The sequence below is a fragment of the Parambassis ranga genome, chromosome 21, assembly GCF_900634625.1.
Source record: "Parambassis ranga chromosome 21, fParRan2.1, whole genome shotgun sequence".
Taxonomy (NCBI): Eukaryota; Metazoa; Chordata; class Actinopteri; family Ambassidae; genus Parambassis; species Parambassis ranga.
In genome coordinates this window covers 1,479,270-1,503,142 of record NC_041041.1, presented here as the reverse complement: position 1 = coordinate 1,503,142, position 23,873 = coordinate 1,479,270, and the positions used below count along the sequence as shown (strand labels likewise).

Genomic DNA, 23,873 nt, shown 5'->3' with positions numbered 1-23,873 from the left:
AAAGCAGAGTCTGTGTCATTTTTTTACGCGTCTCCATCCGTCCAGTAAAACATGAAGAAACACTCCTCGCCTGTTTTACCACCGGTTCATTCAGTGGATACACTCCTTATTTTATTATGCGAGGGCTATAACGGAGGCTTTAAAAACACATTTTCACTGTGTATTTATTTTTTTTTAATTGTTAATTTTCTAACTGAACAGACCGCTGTGTGTTTTTGGGAGTGCAGTGATTTAAAATTTTTTAGAAAAGCCCGCACATGAGCATGTTGGCGCAGCCTTGAAGAGAGTGCGAGTTAAATTCCACATCCTCTCCCACAAACTACACCCGATATTATTATTATTATTAGATATATTTGCCTTGTGTTTATCAGTCGTGCACATTTAATCTGAGAACCTGAGCCACTGATGCGCAACTCTGAAAGTCCGTAAATCAGCTGTGTTCATATTTCCCCAAAAAATGATTGATAAATGTGAAATTCGTCTTTTACTCATGTCAGCGTGAAAAAGATGTTTTAATAACAGGAATAATATTTATTTACAAAAACGTTTTTTAACTAAACGGAATGCTCGCTTCGTTTTCCAGCACATCCTGGGAGCCAGTGCGCAAAAGGATCAGTGCGCAAAGACACCCAGAAAAAAAAAATATTTTTCAAGTTTGATTCAGATGTTTAGTTAAAGAAATGATGAAATGATCAAGTTTCTTATCGTGGCCCACATTTGATCTGAGGTGACGGAGTGCGCGCTGCAGGCTTTGGTTTAAAAATATTTATTCTTCCTCATTTACTTAATTTTATTTTTTTTCTTAATTTGCACCGAGTCTCATTTTTCAGGCTTTATTTAAATTTGCGTGACATGACCATTAAAACATGAATCCAGACTCGCACTTTTGTTTTCGCCTTGTGTTTGCCTGGCAACAGAAAGCTATATATATATGTACCAGCGGGCCGTGACGTGCGTCCTGAATTATGGTCAGTGCTGACATCACGGATTCACTTTGAGCTCTCATCTCTGCATTTTGATTTTATTTTATTTTAACGTCTGCACAGGAGAATGAATGAATAACAGAGCATGGTGATCCACAGCCTGTTGGCTCTGACCTATTTTAATAACTGATAAAAATCAATGATGTAACCCAAATGTGAGCGTTTGAATGCGCCACATTGTATTTTGATTTTAACCTCATGAGTCACTGTTATTTATATTCTCATGCACAACAGGAAAGGACGGCTGGATGGATGGCACGGTGTGTATTTGTGTGTGTGACGTACAGTTGCGTCAGATTTATTGTCAGATAGTGGAAGTGTCAGATTTGATTCCTCCTCCTGTGCGCGCAGTCTGCAGCCTGCTGAATATTTCACACGGGCCCTGTTACGCAACGTGTGTAACCTTGAGGAGGGTGCAGCATCAGTGTGGCGCGGACGCGCTCTGTGGGAGAGGAGGCTGTGGATGGTGCACAGTGCGTTTTTTTTTCTCATCACTCATTTGTTTACGTCACTGGATCGATCGTGTTCCTAACGAGCCGCACTGAAAAACAAACAAACATGGAGGTGACGGAGGTTTCTCACTTTTATTTGTCATGATCATCTTATAAAAGTGTCATATAAAGAAAAGATTCACATTCGTGGAAGGAATTTCGACTGAATGTCTGGTGTAGGCTCTAAGCTCCGAGGGTTTAGTGTTGATTATTTAACCCTATGGCTTCACTGAGGCTACAGCTTCTATACAAAAGACAGAAAGAGACGCGCAGTGTGACTTCAGCACATCTGACTGGACATGATCCTGTAGGTCTGATTAGTATTGTACTTAAGACAACTTACAGCTGCCAATAAAGTGGACAGTGGAGTCAATGAACCTGAGGACACAGTCCTGACCTGCATCCACCAGGCTGCAGCACATGTCAGTCACCCCCCGCAGGTACACGCCGGTGTGTGTGAGGTGGGATGAGACTACAGCGAAGCCCGCTTCAGCCGCTGAGGCCATGGATGCTGCGAAGTTGTGCGGCGGCAGCAGGAGTGGTGATAACAGCAGCAGCCCCAGCAGCAGCACCGCTCTGGGCACCGCCATCCGCGACCCCCCGGTGCGGTAGGAGCCGTTCTCGTGGGGGACCGCGATCCTGTCCACTTCTCTGAGCCTCAGCGAATCCCACTTTTTAACATCGAAATTGCGCACAAGAGGACCGACGTCCATGTCCTTTGGGGACGGCAGTGGGGTCTCCTTCAGGATCCTCAACTTCCCTCGGAATTCTTGCATCTGCTGCAGAAAGCACAGCGGGTCGGAGACGCTCTGGAACGTCTCCGCCATGCTGAGCGCCTGTCTCTGCTCATCCAGCGCTGCGCTCAGCTTGGTGATCTCCGGGTCGTACGCCTGCATCACCACCAGCTTCAGGGTCTCAAAGTCGGACAGGATCTCGTTCTTCTTGCACTCGAGGGAGCTGATGAGTTTGTCGAAGTAGTCTTCCACCTTCTGTGCGTCCTTGGTGACGGACTGTAGTGCCTTTTTCTTGCTGCTCTGCAGTGTCTCCAGGCAGGACAGGATGTCTGCGCTCCTCCAGCTCTCCACCCCGTACAGCAGCTCTTTGAACGCCTCCTTCTCCCGCGCATACGCATCCTCCAGGGAGCTGAATTTGTGTCCCCTGTGGTCCTCCGTCGTTGCACAAAATCCACAAATAAGTGTTAGGTCAGTGGCGCAGAATATGTTGAGCGGCTGGCCGTAGTGTTGCTTGCACACAGACATCTTTGGCATCACCTTTAATTTGCTGAACTTCTCCACTATTCCGCGCAGAGAGTAGTTGACCTGCAGGCTGTTTGCGCCGTTGTGAGGGGTCTCTTTGCGGCATGTGGGGCATTTGAAAGGTGTCCTGTAAGCCGGACCTCGGTTCCCCTCCAGGAGTCCCTCCAAGCATTTCTTGCAAAAGCTGTGCGAGCACAGCAAGACGCGCGGGTCCTCGAACAGCCCGCAGCAGATCGGGCACGTTAGTTCCTCTTCGAGTTGCTCCATCGTGCCCTGTAAACACATCACCAGGCGTCAGATCACGGCTTCACCCAACAGAAAAACCAATAAATCAGCACGTACACAATACGCACCCACACGCAGAGGGATGCAGCAGAGGCAACACACTACACACCAACATGCTGAAGCATCGCAAAGGATACAGGGTTTGCAGTCATGTTCCAGCTGTGTGAGTATTCCCATCCGGAAAGTGACGCTGCCAGTGCCCGCGTAAAAGCTTGGCACGAGCTCTGCCCATGGCTCCGTTTGCGCAACTAAGAGTAAGAAACATCCTGAAACCTCCCGCTGAAAGCCCGCTCTGATGTAAACTACAACAAACAGCAAACAGCTCTGTGGACTAACTGCTGAGCTGGACGGAGGTCAGCTGAGCAGAGCCCCGAGCCACCGCCGCCGAACCCGACCCAATGCGACAAAGTATCGACAAACAGGCTCCGCGTCAGCGCTGCTCCTGTTGGCAAGGTGCTGAAGGAAGGCTGTGACAGATTTTGCAAGCGCATAGTAACATGCAACTACTGGACCAAAAGAATCACTCACCAGCTGCTGAGACGCACACTGCAACGCAATCATGGCGCTTGTTGCTGTGCAGACTTCGCCCTTTCCGGGTACAGAGTTAACCATTTCAGTGACGCACGTAGGAAGGAAAATATTCTCTTTAGCCCAGTTTTGCGCACAGACAAATCAGCGGCAGCGCAGTGATTGCGCTTCCGTCCAATCTGCTGTCATCTCAGGTTTATTTGGCAGCTTTGTTGTGACGGTTGTGTTGTTTTGCGTTTTTGTTCCTGATGTGCCATTTGCGGAGGAGCCCTGGCGGCCGGATGGGGGAGGGGCTGTTGCTATGCAAAACATTACAGCGTGAAAAACTGTCACCTAGGTTTAAGTCCCAGCTTGGCATCGTCACACGTTTTCACACTGGACCACTTCACTCGTCAATATGTGCATCTGTAACAACATAAAACGTGCGGCTGCGGGCGCACAGCTGCGCCAACTGATGGAAAAGTGCGCACATTATCATCCAGGCACCTGAGGAAAATGAACCGTATCGCACATCATCATATCTAACGCACTTTTACTTTGCCCCAAATCCACTCTCCGCTCACACCAGGTTATGTAACATCGATATCCAATAGTTACTTAGTCACGTGTGGAAATTTTGACCTTGATTTTCTTCCCTTGTTTCCATGCCATCAGGAGCAACTGCCTATCTTACCCGCTGTGATTGGATACAGTGGGGTAGCAGGAGCTTATGCAGTACCGAGCCCTGCCGCGGGGTGCCGCTGTTGTATTTGTGGGGGAGTCTGATGACGCTGTGACACGCGGCGCTCTTTGGCCTGATGGTCGCGGTTTGTTTCCGGATGTTCAGCTCACTGCGAGGATGGCTGCGATGTTTACGTGTTGCCTGAGCTGCTGCGGAGAAGGCGGGTCGGGCCACATTCCCCTGAAAGAAATGCCCACGGTTCAGCTAGACACACACCACATGGGTGAGGAAGCCGCTTCTTACGGTCACAGCCGATCAGTGAAGTGATGGTTTGTACAGACGCCCTCGGACGGTCTGCTACTTCCGCCGCTAGCTTTAGCTAGCTAAAGCTAAAGCTAGCCAGTCATTAGCTGCTCGTAGATGTTGAACCCACGCTACAGACTTCAGTGTGTTTTCGGTGACAGAGGCTAAATGCAGATCATCTTACAGGGTTATTGTTCTGATGGATTGAAGCTGAAACATTACGTTAACGTTAAATCTGAGCAGGCGAACACAGCTGTTAGCTGCCCACAGTCCACCGCTCCTGTTTTGAAGCATATAAACACACTGTGTGTGATTTTAAATCAAGCTGTGTCCAACATGTCTTTACCAACGATGAGAGGGTAAATTGACTTAAAGCAGGAGTGCGAGTTAAATATTCAGTGTTACCTGAAGTGTGTTACTGCAGAAATCTGACCCAAAACATCAGAAGTATGAGCCTCTGTCCTTTATTCCTTCAGTACAATGATCCAAAGCTTCATATGTGTGAGTGGTAACAGTGTGTGAAGCTCTGCTCTCAGTGTCTGCTGTGAGCTCCTTGTGCAGCAATAACAGCAGCTAAAGGTTTCCAGTAGCTGCTGATCAGTCGTCCACAGCAGCTTGGAGGAGTCTGAGTCCATTCCTCAGTACAGAGCAGCTTCAGGTCTGACCTCTCAGCTGGATTCCAAACTTCAAACCTTCAGATTCAGCTCACAGACAGATGTCCGGACATTTTTAATTCTGAAATATCATTCAGAATGAATTGACCCGTCAGTGACAGGAAGCCATCATGGACCAGATCCAGATACTAACTCTGTCGCTCGGTGACGTGTGTGTTATTAATTGTCTAGTGGTCTGCTGGTGGGTTCAAACTCCACTCAGACTGTGTGCGTTTGTCAGTAGTTGTGATGTCAGACCTGAGATAACCCAGTCAGCCTTTAACTCTTTGCTTCTCTCAGACTCTGCATATGTGCATCAATTTAAATTTTAGGGGCTGTGAGATGCCAGATACGTCTGTCATTCGTTGAACAGACGATTTGTCTTTAAAACAATAGACACACTTGGATCCAACCAGCTTAAACCTGATATAGATACGTATGGTTAAGTGGTTTTTTCTGTTCTCTCCTCTCTGTTGCAGGCACAGACGTTGTCATTGTAAAGAGCGGCCGAAGGATATGTGGGACTGGAGGCTGTCTGGCCAACGCTCCTTTGCACCAGAACAAAAGTTATTTTGAGTTTAAGATCCAGTCCACTGGTGAGTGCTGCGCTGCTTCCATTCCCTCCCTGCTCAGCCAGATTGTAATTTTCTGGTGCATTCTTAGTGGGAGTTACTGACACGCCACCCTTAGCATGTGACTGCATGCTCTCACATTCATGCTCCCTACGTCTGTGTCCTCACAGTAGGGCTGAACGATTTTAAGAATAAATTGAATTGCGTTTTTTTCTGGCAAATATTGCGATTTCGATTTCATCCACGATTTTTTTCAAATCATGTCAAACATGTTTCTGTGTAAATGACTTCAGGTAGCTACTCTGTCACTTCTCAAAAACTATCAGTAGATCTAAAAGTAAACTCTGATAACGTGCACTCAGTATTAGTTTTAATAAACATGACAATTTAAATAACAATTACAGAACAAAATAAAGTTTTATTTCAAATAGGTTAAAAGAAGACTAATGTAGTTCTGTAAAGTATTATTCAACAGTCATTTAAACAGACTGAAGTGTGCCTCCTAAGGTTAAACAGTAAATACAGTATGGAGACTTAAGTAACTCTTAAAGTTCAATGTGATTTAGAACAAATGATCAAACTTTCATGGGAATCATATCTAAGGACAAACGGAGCTGCTGCTGTCACCTCTGTCCACCGTTTACTAGAGTCCTCATGGAGCCTCTTCATCAAATGCCTGCGTTATTGTTTGGTGACGTCATTAGCTGTTGCCTCTGTCTGCATCTGATGCACACACACACGACACACGCGACACACACACACACACACACACACACACACACACACGTAGAAGAGCTGCTGACGGCACAACAGCAGCGAACCTGAATATAAGGAGCTGGTGATGTTCAGAGAGGTGGGCGCGTACGTGCTCGTAGCATTTACACGCGGCCCTTCCACTGCGACTCACGTCGCGCGCGCACACAGACACAGGCTTAGAAGACGCGCTGCTGCTGCCGGCAGAAACAGCACCGAACATAAAGGTGGAGTACGTTTTAGGGACCAGTTCCTCCGTTTTCTTTTCGTTTTCAGCCGTAGCTTTTGACAAAACAAAACCTGATTCAGTTAGGAGCAGTGCAAAAAATCGCGGCTTTGACGATCTCAAAATCGCGTCATCTGAGATCGCGATTTTCGGTCTAAAACGATAGATCGTTCAGCCCTACCTCACAGCGACACTTAATTCATTTGACTGGTTTCACTGTCGTTTAGTTATAGCCACACGTGTGAAGTGTTTAATGTTTATGGACCTGTGCTTTGTGTTTAGGTGTGTGGGGGGTGGGGGTGGCCACGCAGAAAGTGAATCTTAATCAAGTGCCTTTGGGCAGAGACACAAACAGCCTGGTCCTGAGGCATGACGGGTCCGTGTACCACAACAGCGAAGAGAAGAACCGCCTGCCTGCTAACAGCCTTCCTCAGGAGGGAGACATCGTGGTACGTGTCGCTGAAATCAAATAGTTAATCCAACAGGTTGTTGTTCTGGAGATAAAGATATATCTGTGGATGCTGTCATTTATCCAGGTCATAGTCATCAAGAGCTCAAATCGAGGCAACTGGTCTCAAGGATTGTTTTTCGAAGACGTTTCCTCACACCCCCCCAAATGCAGAACTGAGGAAGCCACTCGGCGAAACGTCTTCAAAAAACAATCCTCGAGTCCAGTTGCCTCGATTTAAACTCTTGGAAAAAAACAAAGATGTCTCCTGATGCGTTTCTCATGTGATGGAGTAAAAGTGATGCATTAATGGAAGCTGGGATCTCTTCTCTGTGGGAGACCTGCTACAGCAGGCTGGCCTGAGACCCACAGCAGACATGACAAGGCAGCTGGCAGACAGCCAGTCTGTGGTCTGTAGTGGGCTGCAGCTTTTGTATTTATTTATACAATCAATTGTTTTTTACAATTTAATGTAATTCTTCATCAAGCTGTCAGAGCTGAATCATTTGAATTGATTAACTTTGTAGTTGGAAGAACTGGAGCAGGTAGGAGCAGCTGCTCCTTTTTGAACCCTCTCAGTGTGTTTACACGTGTGTTTACATGTGTGTTTGTGTTATCAGGGCATCACATATGACCACGTGGAGCTGAATTTATATCTGAATGGAAAGAACATGCACTGTCCTGCCTCCGGGATCCGAGGCACCGTGTACCCTGTTGTTTATGGTGAGTCTACGGTCTGTGATCCTTATCCAGTGCAGGGCAGTTTGTCTAATGGCTGATGATACAGTTTTATTCCACTAGAGGGCTGCATTTATACATTTATACCATTCCTCATGTCAGGATGTCGGCTCATGTCCACGTCCTGCAGCCGCACACCAGCAGAGGCTCCTCTGCTTATGTCAGCTTTATATTTACAGCAAGTCACACACTCAAAATGAAACAAGACATCACAACAGACACAAAGTCAAGCGGCCTCACCAGCTGATGATGAACAGACCTCAGTGTTAGCTGTCCTCAGTGTTAGCTGTCCTCAGTGCTATCTGTCCTCAGTGCTATCTGTCCTCAGTGCTATCTGTCCTCAGTGCTATATGTCCTCTGTGCTATCTGTCCTCAGTGCTATCTGTCCTCAGTCCTAGCTGTCCTCAGTGCTATCTGTCCTCAGTGCTATCTGTCCTCAGTGCTATCTGTCCTCAGTCCTAGCTGTCCTCTGTGCTATCTGTCGTCAGTGTTAGCTGTCGTCACTGCTAGCTGTCCTCTGTGCTATCTGTCCTCAGTGTTAGCTGTCCTCTGTGCTATCTGTCCTCAGTGCTAGCTGTCCTCAGTGTTAGCTGTCCTCAGTGTTAGCTGTCCTCTGTGCTATCTGTCCTCAGTGCTAGCTGTCCTCAGTGTTAGCTGTCCTCAGTGCTAGCTGTCCTCAGTGTTAGCTGTCCTCAGTGCTAGCTGTCCTCAGTCCTAGCTGTCCTCAGTGCTAGCTGTCGTCAGTGTTAGCTGTCCTCAGTCCTAGCTGTCCTCAGTCCTAGCTGTCCTCAGTGCTAGCTGTCCTCAGTCCTAGCTGTCCTCAGTGCTAGCTGTCCTCAGTCCTAGCTGTCCTCAGTCCTAGCTGTCCTCAGTGCTAGCTGTCCTCAGTCCTAGCTGTCGTCAGTGTTAGCTGTCGTCAGTGCTAGCTGTCCTCAGTGCTGGCTGTCCTCAGTGCTGGCTGTCCTCAGTGCTGGCTGTCCGCAGCAGGCGTGCTAACATCAGTCCTCTGATTCTGATGTTTTTAATATAAGATACTGTGGATTTATTTAATTATTAATGCATTCTTTAATTTATTATATTTATATATAAATGACTACTAACCCCTAAAATATTTTGAAGAATTAAGTTGGTGAAAAGTTATCTATATCTGCATGTGAACCATGGGGGGACAGACACAGACCTCTGCCTGCCAGGTGGAGTGGAAGCGCGCGGCGCTCGGAGGTGCTGCTGCTTCCACTGTTTCTGCAGCTGATAGATCATTTACATAATGAGTCAGTCGCTGCAGCCACGCCGACACTTCTTCTGTCCACATCCACACAAACAAACACCGTGCAGCCCTCCACACCCCGAGCCTGCTGCACGCTCAACGTGATGAGGTTCACCCTCCCCGATGACCTGACGGGGTCTTCAGTGGAATACTGTGTCTGTATAATGATGTAGACCTTGAGCTCTTCTTGTCTTCTTGTTACTAAATGATCGCCGCAGTCAGACTCACTCAGGTGTTTTATCCTGATGAGCTCCAGTAATAAGTGATGAGGCCTCAGAGGAATATTTCCAGCAGTAACTGTGTGCCTTGACCTTGTGTTGCAGTGGATGACTCCGCCATCTTAGACTGCCAGTTCAGTGACTTCTACCACACGGCTCCACAAGGATTCGAGAAGATCCTGTTTGAACAGCAGATCTTCTGAAGCAGCTCCTCGGCCTCTGGTGTCGCCCTCCTCTGTATCTTATAGCGACCTCTGTGACACTACAGTTTGACCGTGATTGTGTGTGTGTGTATGTGCGCGTGCCTTGAATGCATCTTGTTTTGTTTCCCATGTTAACTCTTCGTGTCTCTCTGCTGCTGTGTCGGAGCGTCCTGGAGGAAGAGACTGAAGACTTCACGTCCTCTCTTTGTGTCAGCGACAGCCACAGAACAAAGTGCAGCCGCGGCTCAGACAGGTGTGAATGGTGGATGGTCCCATTTATCAGGATCAGAAGCCATGTTGGATCCACATTGCTTTAACTCTGCGTATACTGTAACCTCCTCAATGCCAAACTGACGTGTCTGCACTCACACCCTGTATTTATTGTATTTATTTGCCGTTTCTTTTTATTATGAAAATGCTTTTTTTTCTTCACCAGCAGGAGTGAGTGGGTTAATGAAGGCTCAGTCAACACCTTGATTTTTGGCTCATCTCAGATTTCTGAGGATGAAATCAGAACTCAGACCCCCTCTTTAGTATTCTGACCCCATTTTTCTTTTTTCTTTTCAGTTGCAGCCACTAAAAGCACTTAAAGAGACGTTTTAATGTCTAACGTCATCTGATTTATTTAAATTCAATACTCCCCCCTCTCAACGTAAACACGGAGGTCTGAGGGCTTAGATCATGCAGTGTTGCAGCCGTGGACAGTGGTGATGTGATGGTTTTGATCTGCTGTAATTGATGAGAGATCATTCAAACACTGGTTCCACCTCCTGAGGCCTGAGGGGACGGTGTCTCTCTGTCTGAGCAGCCCCGTCTCTGTCCTGGAGTCCTGTACTGTGTTTATTCTAACGATCAGACCCTGACCAGAGATGTGAAGGTGTCGGTCTGTTGTGTTGTGTTGACATTTGCATATCCGCTGCTGAAATGTGACACTTAAATATTTCAAACTGCTTGTCTTTGCACTGATGATGTAACTGTACAAACCCAAATATCATTGATTGATTAAACGTGTGTGTCTGGAGGCATCATGTGTGGCTGTGTGTGTTTGTTACAGCGTCACATCTGTGTGCTCACACATGGGGGTCTGTGTCTGAAGCGGCCCGGGCAGCAGGCCCTGGCTCCGCCCCTCACTCTGCGAACCGTTACGTCCGCGTCCTCCTCCCCCCTCCTCTCCGGAGCCAGCAGCAGCAGCACAGGAGCTGCCGAGCCTCGTCTTTCACGGAGGAGATCCCGAAAGCCGGAGTAATAGCTAAACCCCATACAGCCATGGCAGAGAACGCCGGCTTGGAAAACCACCGCATCAAGAGCTTTAAAAACAAGGGGCGCGATGTGGAGGTGAGCTGACGTACACACACGAGCATACGTAACGTTAATCCAGCTGGTTTTATGTGGAAATCGGCAGTCTTTGGGCCTCTTGGAGAGCCTGGCCCCCGACTGTAGATGCTAGCTAGCATAGCAGGCTAACCTAAACAGGTCGCCATCGAATGTGCTGCCTTGTTATCGGTGATCTTCTCTAAAGGTGATCCGTTTTACGCCGGTTTTCCGGTCCTTATTCACTAACGGCTGTGTCCTGTTAGAATCATCACGATTGTTCCGATGGAAACGGGAGAATTACGGGCCGGCGATGTAGCTGTCACTGCCTGCTAGCTTAACTAGCCTGCTGGACGGACACCGGTCGTACGCGAGGCTGGGCCTCCCCGGCACTTTAATCTTCATATTTACCACGTTTTACAGCAATGCCGGCGCTAAAATGCTACGTTCACACGCAGCTGTCAGTGTTAGCGAAACATCAGATTATCATAGACTTCAAAAATCTGGCCCACATTCACCAAAACCAAAGGCAGCCCCTCCTTGTTAGCTTGCCAACGTCAAGCTAGCTGCTAGCATGCGATGGCAGGTGAGCTAACGCGAGCTGCTAGCTAAGCCTCTGCACGGTTAGCTAACCCGTAACGATGCGATAAGATTAATTTCACAGGTCGTTTCAGTGCAGACTAATGTGTTGTTAGCTAAAACTACACAAGGCCTCCGTGTGAGAGGATCCACCCTCAGGTGCACACACACACACCTCTCACCCTGTGGCACGGAGCCGTTCATTAGAATCAGAACCTGGTATCATCTCACACATCTGAACGGTGATCGATTCCCAATCACACACGTGTGTGCCGGTGTTACAGCCGCAGTCTGAAGCCTGAAGTCAGCATCCTGCATCTAACAGGTCTGATTCTAAACCCTCTGGATTGATGACCGAACCATGTGTTCAGACTCCATGAAGGAAGCTGCAGATCAATACACACATGTGTGTGAGGTATGAGGAAGGAAGCATCTCTCCTAGCAGCCAGGGGGTGGGTGGGGGTGTCTAACAAAGACATACTTGTGCTGGGTTGTTCTGATCTATTGGTAATCCACAGATAATCCCCAAACAATGTCTGAAAGGGCCCTTGGTGTTGTGACTGCTGCTCCTCCGTCCCCCTTTCTCACTCCCTCACCCCCTGATGTCCCATAGGTGCTTGTTTTGAAACTCAGAGACAGCCTGACAAGCACATGGCTACTATGACAGACGGACTCTGCCAAGTGCATTCCTGATGCTATTTCAGGCATCTGGCATGTTTGACCTGAGTCCTCCTAAGAACCTCTGCGTTTTGTAAATGTATGACTCAGACTACAGCCGGTGGGGGGGACGCCAGTTTGGGTTTTTATTTATTTAGGTCAGGCACAACGGGCCGCTCTTCAGTCTGACACCGTTAGAGCGGCGGTGAAGGCTCACATGCTGCGGCTGTAAGCTCCTCCATTGTTGCCCGGCCTGTGTTATTGAATGTGATTATTGTTTGGAGCGGTCAGCTGTTTTCTTCTGATCCCGACACGTCTGTGAAACAAATGTCACCTGTATGTGGTCTGCAGCAGACCTGAGGGAAGTTCACGTTAAAGCAGCTTTGTATTAACATTTGTCCGATGAGATGACGTATTTGTGATTTTATTATTCACATCCATAAAACCACCTAATCTGAAAGCTGATTGCTCAATAAGAGTCATGTGACTGTGTGCTTTATTACTCGATCAGCCTTTTCAGTAACTGATTCATCGATTATCCAAACAGTCACGAGTCCTTCTGTCCTGCATGAACGACGCTCTCAGCTCAGGCCGGTTTTTATGCCGGTCTGTGTGTATAGGGACGTTTTAAGTCTGGGTCGGCGAGGCGCCGTTATCATTATTATTGTTGTTGATTTGCAGTGTTTGGGAGACACCTCAGTTCTCCACAGCCTCCTGAGTTATGACTGTCCCAGATTACATAAGAGGCTATTTAGGAAGGCAACATGAACCTCTTCAAACAGTCACAAGATCCAGATAAACTGGAAACCCGACAGTAGGCAAATACAGATTTTAGACTCGTCACTTTGGCCTGTTGTATGTTTGACTGTGTTACCACTGACGGAGCCATATTTTTTCCCATTTTAAGTTAACATAAAATCATGAAATGAAATAGTTTCACACAAGTCGGGTACTGAAATCATTGTGTGGAAGTCTGCGATGTTTTCTCTGTAATCGATGGAAATGTTCCTTTCTTTGTTGCAGACTATGAGAAGACATCGAAATGAGGTGACAGTAGAGCTGAGAAAGGTAAGAGAAGACACACACACACATTATGAACCAGGGGAGAAAAAGGTTCAGGGCAGCTGTGCAGCTTCTATACATGATATACTGGTTCTACAGCTTCAGAGCTGTCAGTGGGAGTGTGATGGGAGGCAGGCCTGTGTGCTCTGATCCAACAGGCCGCAGCTCAGACTGCTGAAAACGTTCCTGCTGGTTCTGATAGAAAGGCGTCAGGACACACAGAGCAGCACAGAGGGTGGTGTAGCTGCAGACTGTCCATCATCAGACCGGGCCAGTGGACAGAGGCTTTGTCCTGTGTCCGTGTCCTGTATTGGGACGCATGGCACCAGGATGCACTGTAGGAGGAAGGTGAGCCAGCAGAGGCGGTGTGCTGCTCTGGACCTTGCCCTGGGAAGCCTCAGGTCCTGTCATCCATGTGGATGTGACTGTGACACCTAGCTTAGCATTGATGCAGACCATGTCCAATGGAAATGTTGGTCTCCCTGATCTTTAACACTCAAGACGTGGACTGGACTCCAAACCCCCCAGATCTGAGTCTAATCCAGCATCTGTGGGAAGCGCAGGACAAACGGCTCCGACCCACAGAGTCCCCACCTCACAGCTCACAGGACCTAAAGGATCTGCTGCTGACATCTTGGTGCCAGATACCAGAGCTCCCTCAGTGGAGTCCATGTTTTGCCCTTTTTTCAGCAGGTGCGCTCGTAATGTTTCGGCTGATTCAGGCCACAGCACACAGACGGAGGTGTGAAGGCACCAGCAGGACCTGTCGGTGTGTTCTGTTCCCACTGGTTGTTAGACCGGTGGACGTCACCCTGCAGCTCAGCTCAGCTGAAATAATCTGAAGAATTTTCCATTTTGTGATCATTTATCATTTTTATGGCACTCCAACAGCTCCATGCCTACAGAGGGCTCTCTGTGTGAGACTGACACGTTCTGAAACTGCCCACATACACAAGCATGGATTCATCTTAACCTAAAAATACCGGACGCCGTTTTTCTTGCTGCATTTTGATGTTGGAACTCTGCAGACAGACTCGCTCCCAAACAGATGCTCAAAGTAGCAGAGTCAGACTTGGCACAGATTCCCAGGAACCTGCTGGGGTTGCAGGGTTGGGGGGGGTTGCATAGCTTTCTGTCATGTGTGACAGCGTCGCTTTGTCTTAGTGGACTGAGAAATCACTTCTGTCACTGGCTGGTGGGAGTGCTGCTCTCAGTATTCACCATTTGTGGCTGATATGTTTGTATTAAACGGAGGAAAGTTCTGCTTCTGAACACCTCACCCTGAAAAATCAATCCGTTTAAATAATTCAGGGACGAGGTGATCAGTGAGAGCAGGTCGGTCCTACTGCTGACGGATTTTCATGAGCACTGTGTGAGTGTGTGACTGTAATAATGTTGAGGTTTGTGCACATATAGAGGGCGTGTACCTGACGTCCCTGTGGTTCCACCCCCTGAGGGGCAGCTTAGTGTTAAACTGTGGCCCCCGAATCTAAAGAGGTGAAGAGCTGCTGTGGGACAAACGGATTCAACCGAGGTCTGAGATCTGCTTTTCCAGACATAAACATCAAGAAACGTGATTCCCAGTTTGCCCGACTGAAGGCAGCCATGTTGCTGGTCGTTTTGCCGCTCAGGCTGAGTGAGGCGGGAGTGTTCCGGTGAAGAAGTGACACCTGTGTGTACCTTTAATACCCAATAACACGAACGGCACCTGTCTGTCGGTCGCCTTCTTACCTTGCGTGCTGGTTATGGTTATTGTTTCTGGATGAGTCTAGGAGCAGCTGGCAGTAGCACACATGCTAATGTTTGAGCTGCTGCAGCTATGCAAACCAGCAGGACAGCAGCCTGACAAACACAGCCCGGGGTCTAAGACACGAGGGGACTGAGCACGGTGTGAGCGTGTCCTGCTCCAGTTTACCTTCCACACCGCTCACACTACCAGTCTCAACCCCACACTCAGTTAATATACCGCCTGTCTTTCCTATTTTACTCTGCACTGGAGATTTATTGATTTATTTGAGTTTGATTGATATGGAAATCAGTCGTTAGGTCTGTTGTTACCCAGCCGTAGTTCTGCTCAGACTGTGGGTGGAGGCAGCCCTGTGGTTCTTGGAACTCTGAGACAAATAAATAAACATTTATTGTTATTCCAAGTAAGGTCTATGAACATGTGCCGGACGCTTCCCGGTATGTGACGTAACGCTGACAGGCAGTGACAGCTCGTTACATGACCGCCCGCATTTGTAGGTAAGAACAGCGTAGAAGCAGATGTTTGGGAGGACCGGCACAGCCGGGGTGTTGGAGCTTGAAACATCTCGGCGCTGTGCTGAGGTAGTCTGTAGTCTGTAGCACATTCCTCTGAGCGGGATCAGAGCTGCACTGCACCGGCTGATTAGTCATCAGTGACGCACATCAGCGTGCTGCACAGGAATGTAGGGCAGGGGAATCTCCTCCTACCACTGACTCACATGCCCTGTGGACGGATGCTGAATGAACATATGCATGATGGGGGGGGGAGGTTCAGTGTCCTTCAGAGATGATTCAGAGACGTGTGTTTGCTCTCTCTGGATGAACTGTTTTTAATGGGACCTTTAACATGAGCTGCAGAGGGGAACGTATAGATCTGCTGTTAAAGACTTCATGACTGCATTAATAAATACCTTGACCCCCCCCCCCCCCCCAATCGCCTGTCTGTTTTCATCCTCTCGTCAGAACAAACGAGACGAACATTTACTGAAGAAGAGAAACGTCCCGCAGGAGGAGAGCCTGGAGGACTCTGACGCCGACTCAGACTTCAAAGGAGTAAGTGTGGGAGTGTGGTGGTGGGTGTGGGCTGCAGGAGGGTTAAATCAAGAGGGCGCTACATTTTATACATCGTTATTATAACCAACAGTCTGTAGGAATTTTGACCTGCTTTATCAATTACTTAGAGCATAATCAAAAAGAAACCTGCTTCACACATCAGTTCTTCTGCAGCTCAGGGTGACTTAGGACTGGCCGCGCTGCAGGTCTGGCCTTCCTATGTCCAGACTCACTCACTGATGCTGAATATAACCGGGCCATCGGCGTCTCCGCTCACACAGCCTCGGTGTGTTTTAATGGCAGAGCTTCTTGCTGCACCTCTGTGGAGCCCACACATGCATAAAACAAGTCGTCAACAAAGTCCATGTTCCGCTGTGTGCACTTTCTGTCTGTTTGATTCTTATATTTGAGAAACTGGAGACTGAACCTGAGCGGATAAATGCCAGACGACAGTTACTGTTAGCGCTGACTCACTCCAGAGCAAATTAGAGGAATGTTGGAGGAGATGGTGTCGAGACTGAGCTCGTCCAATCACCGAGAGACAAACCAGGAAGTAGAGTTCAGCATGTAAATGTGACCAAAGTCAACATGTGAAGGGGGAAGTGCCATGTTACCAGGCTGTGAGTGACAGCTGCTGCAGTCCAAGCTGCAGCAACACGCAGGTACATGTGTGTGGAGGTGCACAGCAGGCCGCGCTGTGGATCTGACACACAGGCTGTACTGAAGCAGAGCGGAGGCTGTGTGAACGGCTGAGCCCGAGGCGCTCCTCTGATTGTGCAGCGCCAGGACGTCCTTTGAAAGTGCACGCTGAGGTGGAATAAAGAGCGGCTCTTCAGGGCAGCTTCAAACGACAGCGTCTGTGTGAAAGCAGTGATAAATCGGAGAGGAACAAAGCGTGATGTAGTGCAGCCGTCTGAAAGGTGGAGCCGGACCGTAAAAAAAGAGCAGATATCTGCAGATGAAGTGTGTTTATATCATCGTGACGCCATGTGCTGTCTTGCTGACATTCTTCTGCTTTTCTCCTCTGTGCAGCAAAACGTCACACTCGATGCCATCTTACAGGTGAGTGGACGCCTTTCTGTCGCCTGCACTGACCCCTGATGCTGTGCTAACGTCTCCCTCTTTGTCTGGACAGAACGCTAACAGTGATAATGCAGTTATACAGCTGAGTGCTGTACAGGCCGCCAGGTGAGTGCTCACATGACACAGACACACTGTGAAGGTGGCGATCCCGGCGTTTATTTGTTTGTTTTGTTTTCCTCAGGAAACTGCTCTCCAGCGACAGAAACCCCCCCATCGATGACTTGATAGAGTCCGGGATCCTGCCCATTTTAGTCAATTGCCTGAAAAGGGACGATAAGTAAGTCTGCCACCAAAGCTTTGTTTTAAGAAAACCTTTAGTCCCTCAATGGGGAAATCGCATGTTTGCAATTGCTATATATATAATAAGATAAACTACCGATACAAATATACAATAGAATGGAAAAACAGGTTACATATTAACAGGTACAGCACAGGTGAGTGGAGGTAGAAGGGGTCTGAACATAGTGCATCAAAGAACCTAACCTGCCTCCACACGAGCCGTGTTTTCAAGTTGCAGAATTTGTCCATCTGTCCTGTTGTAAAGACACAGTGTCTTACAGCTCACGGAAGGATGAAGTGATTAGATGACCTCACAAAACCCTTTAAAAGAATTAAATGTATGCTGAAACAGACATTTGCTGAGATAAAGATCAGTCAGGGGGCAGAATTATATCACTTCACACTGACACCGACGCCTCAGGTCTGCCCTGCATCAGAGGCTCGAGACTGCGTTTCCCTGTGTGAGTGTGAGTCTGTGTGTGTCTGTGTGTGTGTGTGTGTGTGTGTGTGTGTCTGTGTGTGTGTGTGTCTGTGAGTGTGTGTGGAGGCATGCAGGGCAGCTGGCTGGTCCTCTCAGTACGGGCCAAGCCAAATATATCAACATTCCTGTCTCTCGGATTTCCCCAATTCCCAGGACCTTGTGCTGAATTTGGGTGAAGAAGCAATAGTTGGTGTTCAACAAGTTGTAAAGAGGAGACTGTGTTTAACCAGATGACCTACAGTAGATCTCATTAACACAGAATATTACATGTTATACAGTCATTATTTTGACGCGTGTTCATTTGGAAGATAGGATTAAGACGGAACACTGAGGCCACTCCGCCTGACACGCAGCCTCTCCATACTGTGATGTACACATGTGGGTCAAACCCCCTTTAAAGACCTGGTTCTTGGTGTGAATGGTCATGGAACTAACCAGCCCTGGAAAAAGCCAGGGAAAGTGTTCCGTCCAGAGAGCAGAGCCCTCAGAATCCAGCAGGCCCGGCAGACAAATGTTCTGCAGGACGCATGGACTTAGCACCCAGTTTTACAATCAGCCAGCATTTGGCTGGTGGGAGGTGTGAGGATCACTGCTGCTGTTTCTAATTTCATGTTGCATCATTTTGTTCTGTAAGTCATGTGATGATAATCCTCATTCCTGAGCTCAGCCCCAGTTTGCTGAACAGCATGGTATCTAGACCACATATCTGGTTTCAGATGGTTTGTCCAGCGCTCTAACAGCGCCTGCTGTCATGAGCGTGTGATGGAGGGACATTGCTCTAATTAGCTGTGCAAGCCCAGAAACAGACGAGTATACTGGGGAAGACACAGTAATCAGCCTGAAACACATGCAGGGAAATGACATACACGTCACGATGTGCTTCTCTTTCTGCCTCACAGCCCCTCTCTTCAGTTCGAAGCAGCCTGGGCTCTGACCAACATCGCCTCTGGGACGTCAGCACAGACTCAGGCTGTGGTTAAATCTGGTGAGTTGACCCCACATTCTGTCCTTCTTAATGTTGCCCCTCCGGTCTGTGTTTATACACTGTCTGCAGCGCACAAGCATTCGCTGCTTCACTCGGTCAGACGCAGTTCTTCTTGGGTCTGCTGTTATCTAATAAAAATGACTGAACGGGGAGAGGAACCCTGACGTTTATATGAGGTCTTAAATGAACAGTTAGCTGCAGCGGAGGAAGGAGAATGTCCTCACCAGCCTGTCATGGCTGCCCTACAGCAGATGAAGCTTTCTGCATTCACACAGTGTTTGTGTGCGTGGAGAACAGCCTCCCCAGCTGTGTGCATATCAAGCACAAATTGCCCAGACCAGTGTTTTAAGCACCATTCAGAAAATCTGCTTGAAATGAGCTGCAGGGTCACATGTTCAGATTCATCTCCATGACAACACAGGAGCTCCTCCAGGTCCGGTGCATTTCATCGTGTTGTGGCCGAGCACCGTGAGGCCATTGTGTTGTTTAGAGTTGTTTTCTGTAGTAAACCTTCTGAAATGTCAAACGTGTTTGTTTCCGCTGACACTGTAACATGGAGGCTGACAGGTTTTAAAGCCCCCAGAGGCTGTGATGGGAACTGCAGTTCCTCACACTTGCACGTCAGCGTCATTCATCCATGTAAACGGGCTTATCACTGCAGATCTGTCACTCATCTGTTTGCTGTGTGCAGATGCAGTGCCCCTGTTCCTGCGGCTGCTGCACTCCCCTCACCAGAACGTATGTGAACAGGCTGTATGGGCTTTAGGAAACATTATAGGTAAGTGCCGCCCTCTGATAGAAGTGTGTGTGTGTGTGTGTGTGTTTTGTGTTGACCTCTGGCCTCCTTGCCTGCTGCAGGGGACGGTCCACAGTGCAGGGATTTTGTCATCTCCCTGGGCGTGGTCAAGCCGCTGCTTTCTTTCATTAACCCGTCGATCCCCATCACCTTCCTCCGCAATGTTACCTGGGTCATTGTTAACCTCTGCCGCAACAAGGATCCGCCACCACCTATGGAGACGGTGCAGGAGGTGGGTGTGTCTGCAGGAGTGGGTGTGTCGCACGGAGCTGATGTCTCGGGATTATCTGACTGTTTGTGTGTCACTCCGCCTTCGTCCAGCCTGCTCACAGCCTCCTCTTCTTTCCCCACAGATCTTGCCTGCCCTCTGTATGCTAATATATCACTGTGATATAAATGTAAGTATCAAGAGCAGCCATTTTGTGACATCACAGTGTGAGCAGCACAGTCAGGTTGTGTGTCTGTGTTCAGATCCTAGTGGACACAGTGTGGGCTCTGTCTTACCTGACGGACGGAGGCAACGAGCAGATCCAGATGGTCATCGATTGTGGAGTCGTTCCATTACTTGTGCCTCTCCTCAGCCACCAGGAGGTCAAAGTTCAGGTACGATTCTGTTCTAAGGAGCTGATCCACGTCTGATTTGTATCCCCTGTGAATTTGTAGTGATGTCAAACTGTTTGCCGTCCTCCCCGCGCTGCAGACAGCCGCTCTGAGGGCAGTGGGAAACATCGTGACGGGGACAGACGAGCAGACGCAGGTGGTCCTCAACTGCGACGTCCTCTCACACTTCCCCAATCTGCTCACACATCCTAAAGAGAAGATCAACAAGGTACCACAGCTTCAGCCTCCATGTTGCTTCTCGCTTGACCACATCACCTTGAAGACAGGCAGCAGTGTGTCTGTCCAGACGTTCACAGTGATGCAGCCAGATTATATGGGATGAGTACAAAGACTAGTGTGTAGTTGGAGCCGGAGCGTTGGCTCCACATTCAGCAGTGACTCATGTTTGCATGAATATTTGTCTGTGTGGAAGCTGCGTGCTGTTTTCGAGCCGCTGTGATTGGTCTGTTTGCAGGAAGCGGTCTGGTTCCTGTCCAACATCACAGCTGGGAACCAGCAGCAGGTCCAAGCTGTGATCGATGCTGGCCTGATTCCGATGATCATTCACCAGCTGGCCAAGGTTTGTGCGGAGTGGAGGAGCCGCTCTCAGCTTCTCTAAATGTTCATTTGTACTGACGCTGTGCGTTTCAACCTAACGACTCCTGAAGTGGACACTGAACGTGAACGTGGCCCTCATTCTGTGTGTAGCTTGGCAGTGTGTTGTTGTCGTACTTTTTGGTGACAGCCTGGCTCTCTACAGGGGGATTTTGGCACTCAGAAGGAGGCGGCATGGGCCATCAGTAACCTCACCATCAGTGGGAGGAAAGACCAGGTGAGCTGGGTTTGGAGGGCAGTGATGTAGAGATGTAGTTATTATGTTCGCTGCCAGGGTGGAGGTGTGTTTACATCAACTGCTCGGTTTGAAAGAAGCAGCAGCTCTCTATGAGACAACTTGTTGTTATTGTCATTGTGTTTTTTCCCACATGTGTAACCATGTGCCTGTGTTGTAATCAAGTATGGATGTGGTGTGTATGTGTGGGTTTGCGTAGGTGGAGTATTTAGTGGAGCAGAACGTCATCCCTCCGTTCTGTAACCTGCTGTCGGTGAAGGACTCCCAGGTGGTGCAGGTTGTCCTGGACGGCCTGAAAAATATTCTCATCATGGCGGGAGATGAAGCCAGCACCATCGCCGAGATCATAGAGGAGTGTGGAGGTCTGTGTGTGGTGATGTTACGCTGCAGTCCATGTGTCAGCCAGGGCCCTCTGATGTGTTCCGTGTCAGTGCTGTGGATTTAATCCAACATGTTAGCACTGCTTTTTAATGATGGCTAATGAAAAACTAGATTATTTACCGTCCAGATTAGCTCTCATCCTCTAAGACTTCATTGTAGTCATGTGAATAATAACACGCTGTAACTTAAGCTGGGGACACTCTGTAATGTCTTTAAACTCTTTAATGTTTGCTGATTTGCATTGATTTTTGAACTATAGCTGGATTATTTGTTAAACCTGACACACAACACAACACAACACAACACAACACAACACATGTAGAAGTGTTGAAACTGATGCTCCAGCAGAAGCAACAGGAAGCAACAACTTTAGGTTTAAAATCTCTGGGAAAGCAGCGTGATGAGCTCGGTGTGGCTGGGCGGCCATGTTGTTGACTTGTGTTGTGTACATGTGTTCAGAGCGTGACGTGTGACTCTTTGTCTTTCAGGTTTGGAGAAGATAGAGAACTTGCAGCAGCATGAGAATGAGGATATCTACAAACTAGCCTTTGAGATTATTGATCAGTACTTTTCAGGAGATGATGTAAGCGGGTTTTGTTTTTACCTCACATATTTTCTTCACTTCCGCATCAACACTCGTATAATCTGAGATTATCTGTTGTATTTCAGATTGATGAAGATCCAAGCTTGATCCCCGAAACCACTCAAGGAGGAACCTTCAACTTTGACCCAGCTTCCAACATGCAAACGAAGGAGTTCAATTTCTAAAAAAAACACACAAAAAAAACAAAAGAAAAAAAAATAATCCAGGATGTTTGGTTCAACCAGTTGCACGGGTACTCTGTAATCACCCCAGACATTCATCCATCTCTCCTCCAATCTGGCAACCTGGTACCGAGGGATTTACTTAGCATCACTTCAACACAGAAACTCACCACTGAAGGGTTTTCACCCACAGCCACCCTCTGCACTGCGGGGTGTTTTTCTTTCTAAACGGTCATCTTCACAGAACACTGCAGCCCTTCACAGGAGTCCTGGTTAATCCACAGGCACCGTCAACATCTGGCAACCTGCATCAGGAGGATTCTCTGCCGGAGCTTATCACACAAACACACGAGCGAAGGAAGAAAAAGCCTTCGTGGCAAAACGGAATTGCCAAACATCAACGTCTTCAGAAAGACGAGCACATTTCAGACACACACACAAACACACACACACATATATAAATATATATATATATACAATATATACACACTTTTTGACACTTAGGATTTGTGTGCATACTTCTGTTAGAAGCCGTCATATCACTTACGGGGAAGAAATACTGCTGTTTGTTTGTGGTTTATTTTTGTGCTTTCCCTTCCCTGGATTGTCCTCTGGTGTTACTCCACCCAGGCACACACACACACACACACACACACACACACTGATATACAAGTACACACTTTTTAGTCACACGGATTCCTGATGGCCAGGCGCACCGATACCCCCTCTCTCACCCAGTTTAAAGAGTTAATCCCAGAGCTAAGCCATGATTAACCACGGACCCCCGCTGCCGTCCCAGGAGAGTCCTCGGGCAGGTGGAGGGGGTGGTGGTGGGGGGGTGAAAGGGCTTTAAGGCGACTCCGTGGCAAACTGACTGATGGGACTTTTTGACTCAATGACGTCACTTTTTTTAACGTGACCTCTGAATCATCAAACTCGATGTTCGTTTAAAAAAAAAAAAAAGAGAGAGAATCTCAAAGAAATGTGAAGAAAATGCCATAATTGAGTTTTTCCACACATGCGGCTGTAAGACCTGCTTCTGGTTCAGCAGAGCGACGACGTCTTTGTTTTTTTTTTTTCTTTCGATGGATGTGAATACCTGTCACGGGAGGAAGCACCTGTGGGTGAAGGCACAGAGACCTGAGAGAAGAGGAGCACGTCAGCTGTAGCGTCGATCCCCCCACAGGACGTCCGGTCCTGCAGCGTGGGCTCGGTCACGTCCTGTGATCCGGTGAACTGTTTGCTCGGGACTTCCCTGTAATGTGAAACTCGGAGGGGGGGGGGGCTTTAACAGACAACTAAAATCGTCCTGAGTTGCTTATCTGACCTTAAGGTTTTTTGTTTTTTTTAATTATCTCTTCAAACACGTTTCAGCTTCGGGTTGAGTCTGTGGAGCTTCCCTGTGTCTGCTTTTCTTCAGTCTTATGCACACGTCTGCAGAAAGGGACCTATACTCATTGAAGACTTGTGTAGAGTGCAGGTCCTGATCCTACAGTACTTTCAATGAAGAGGTCACATGTCATCATTCAAGAATTTGAATAACTGTACAAAAAACAAACAAACGTGATGTGTATCTCTCCTTGCCGTCTAATGAGTTTATGAATATATTTACATAAAGCCTGTACAAAGCTGCTGCGGCTGGCGGTCGTTGGACGGATGG

At 48.1% G+C, this 23,873-nt stretch overlaps 3 protein-coding genes across 7 annotated transcripts; 2 read left to right on the top strand and 1 right to left on the bottom strand.

The window, feature by feature from the left end:
• Positions 1-832: 832 nt before the first annotated feature.
• trim13 (tripartite motif containing 13) lies at positions 833-5,335 on the bottom strand. Of its 5 annotated transcripts, none has more exons than XM_028392978.1 (2): positions 4,913-5,335; positions 833-3,003 (listed from the first exon to the last, which is right to left on the bottom strand). In XM_028392978.1, exon 2 carries the CDS (start codon positions 2,995-2,997, stop codon positions 1,804-1,806), a length of 1,194 nt encoding a protein of 397 aa, XP_028248779.1. In that variant the 5' UTR covers positions 2,998-3,003; positions 4,913-5,335; the 3' UTR covers positions 833-1,803. The 5 variants fall into 5 exon arrangements, with proteins under 5 accessions (XP_028248779.1, XP_028248775.1, XP_028248778.1 ...); XM_028392974.1 differs by lacking the exon at positions 4,913-5,335 and adding an exon at positions 3,073-3,805; XM_028392977.1 differs by lacking the exon at positions 4,913-5,335 and adding an exon at positions 3,084-3,805.
• spryd7b (SPRY domain containing 7b) lies at positions 4,063-10,610 on the top strand. Its single transcript, XM_028392980.1, has 5 exons — positions 4,063-4,487; positions 5,640-5,756; positions 6,994-7,160; positions 7,780-7,882; positions 9,488-10,610. The coding sequence occupies exons 1-5, from the start codon at positions 4,253-4,255 to the stop codon at positions 9,583-9,585; spliced, it is 720 nt and encodes a 239-aa protein (XP_028248781.1). The 5' UTR covers positions 4,063-4,252; the 3' UTR covers positions 9,586-10,610.
• Positions 10,611-10,738: 128 nt separating this feature from the next.
• kpna3 (karyopherin alpha 3 (importin alpha 4)) lies at positions 10,739-23,224 on the top strand. The gene is made up of 17 exons (XM_028392973.1): positions 10,739-10,920; positions 13,156-13,200; positions 15,904-15,993; positions 17,026-17,055; positions 17,129-17,181; positions 17,258-17,353; positions 18,736-18,821; positions 19,513-19,599; positions 19,680-19,849; positions 19,971-20,015; positions 20,089-20,220; positions 20,318-20,446; positions 20,693-20,797; positions 20,978-21,049; positions 21,267-21,429; positions 21,937-22,031; positions 22,118-23,224. Exons 1-17 carry the CDS (start codon positions 10,852-10,854, stop codon positions 22,214-22,216), a joined length of 1,566 nt encoding a protein of 521 aa, XP_028248774.1. The 5' UTR covers positions 10,739-10,851; the 3' UTR covers positions 22,217-23,224.
• The last annotated feature ends 649 nt before the right edge of the window (positions 23,225-23,873 follow it).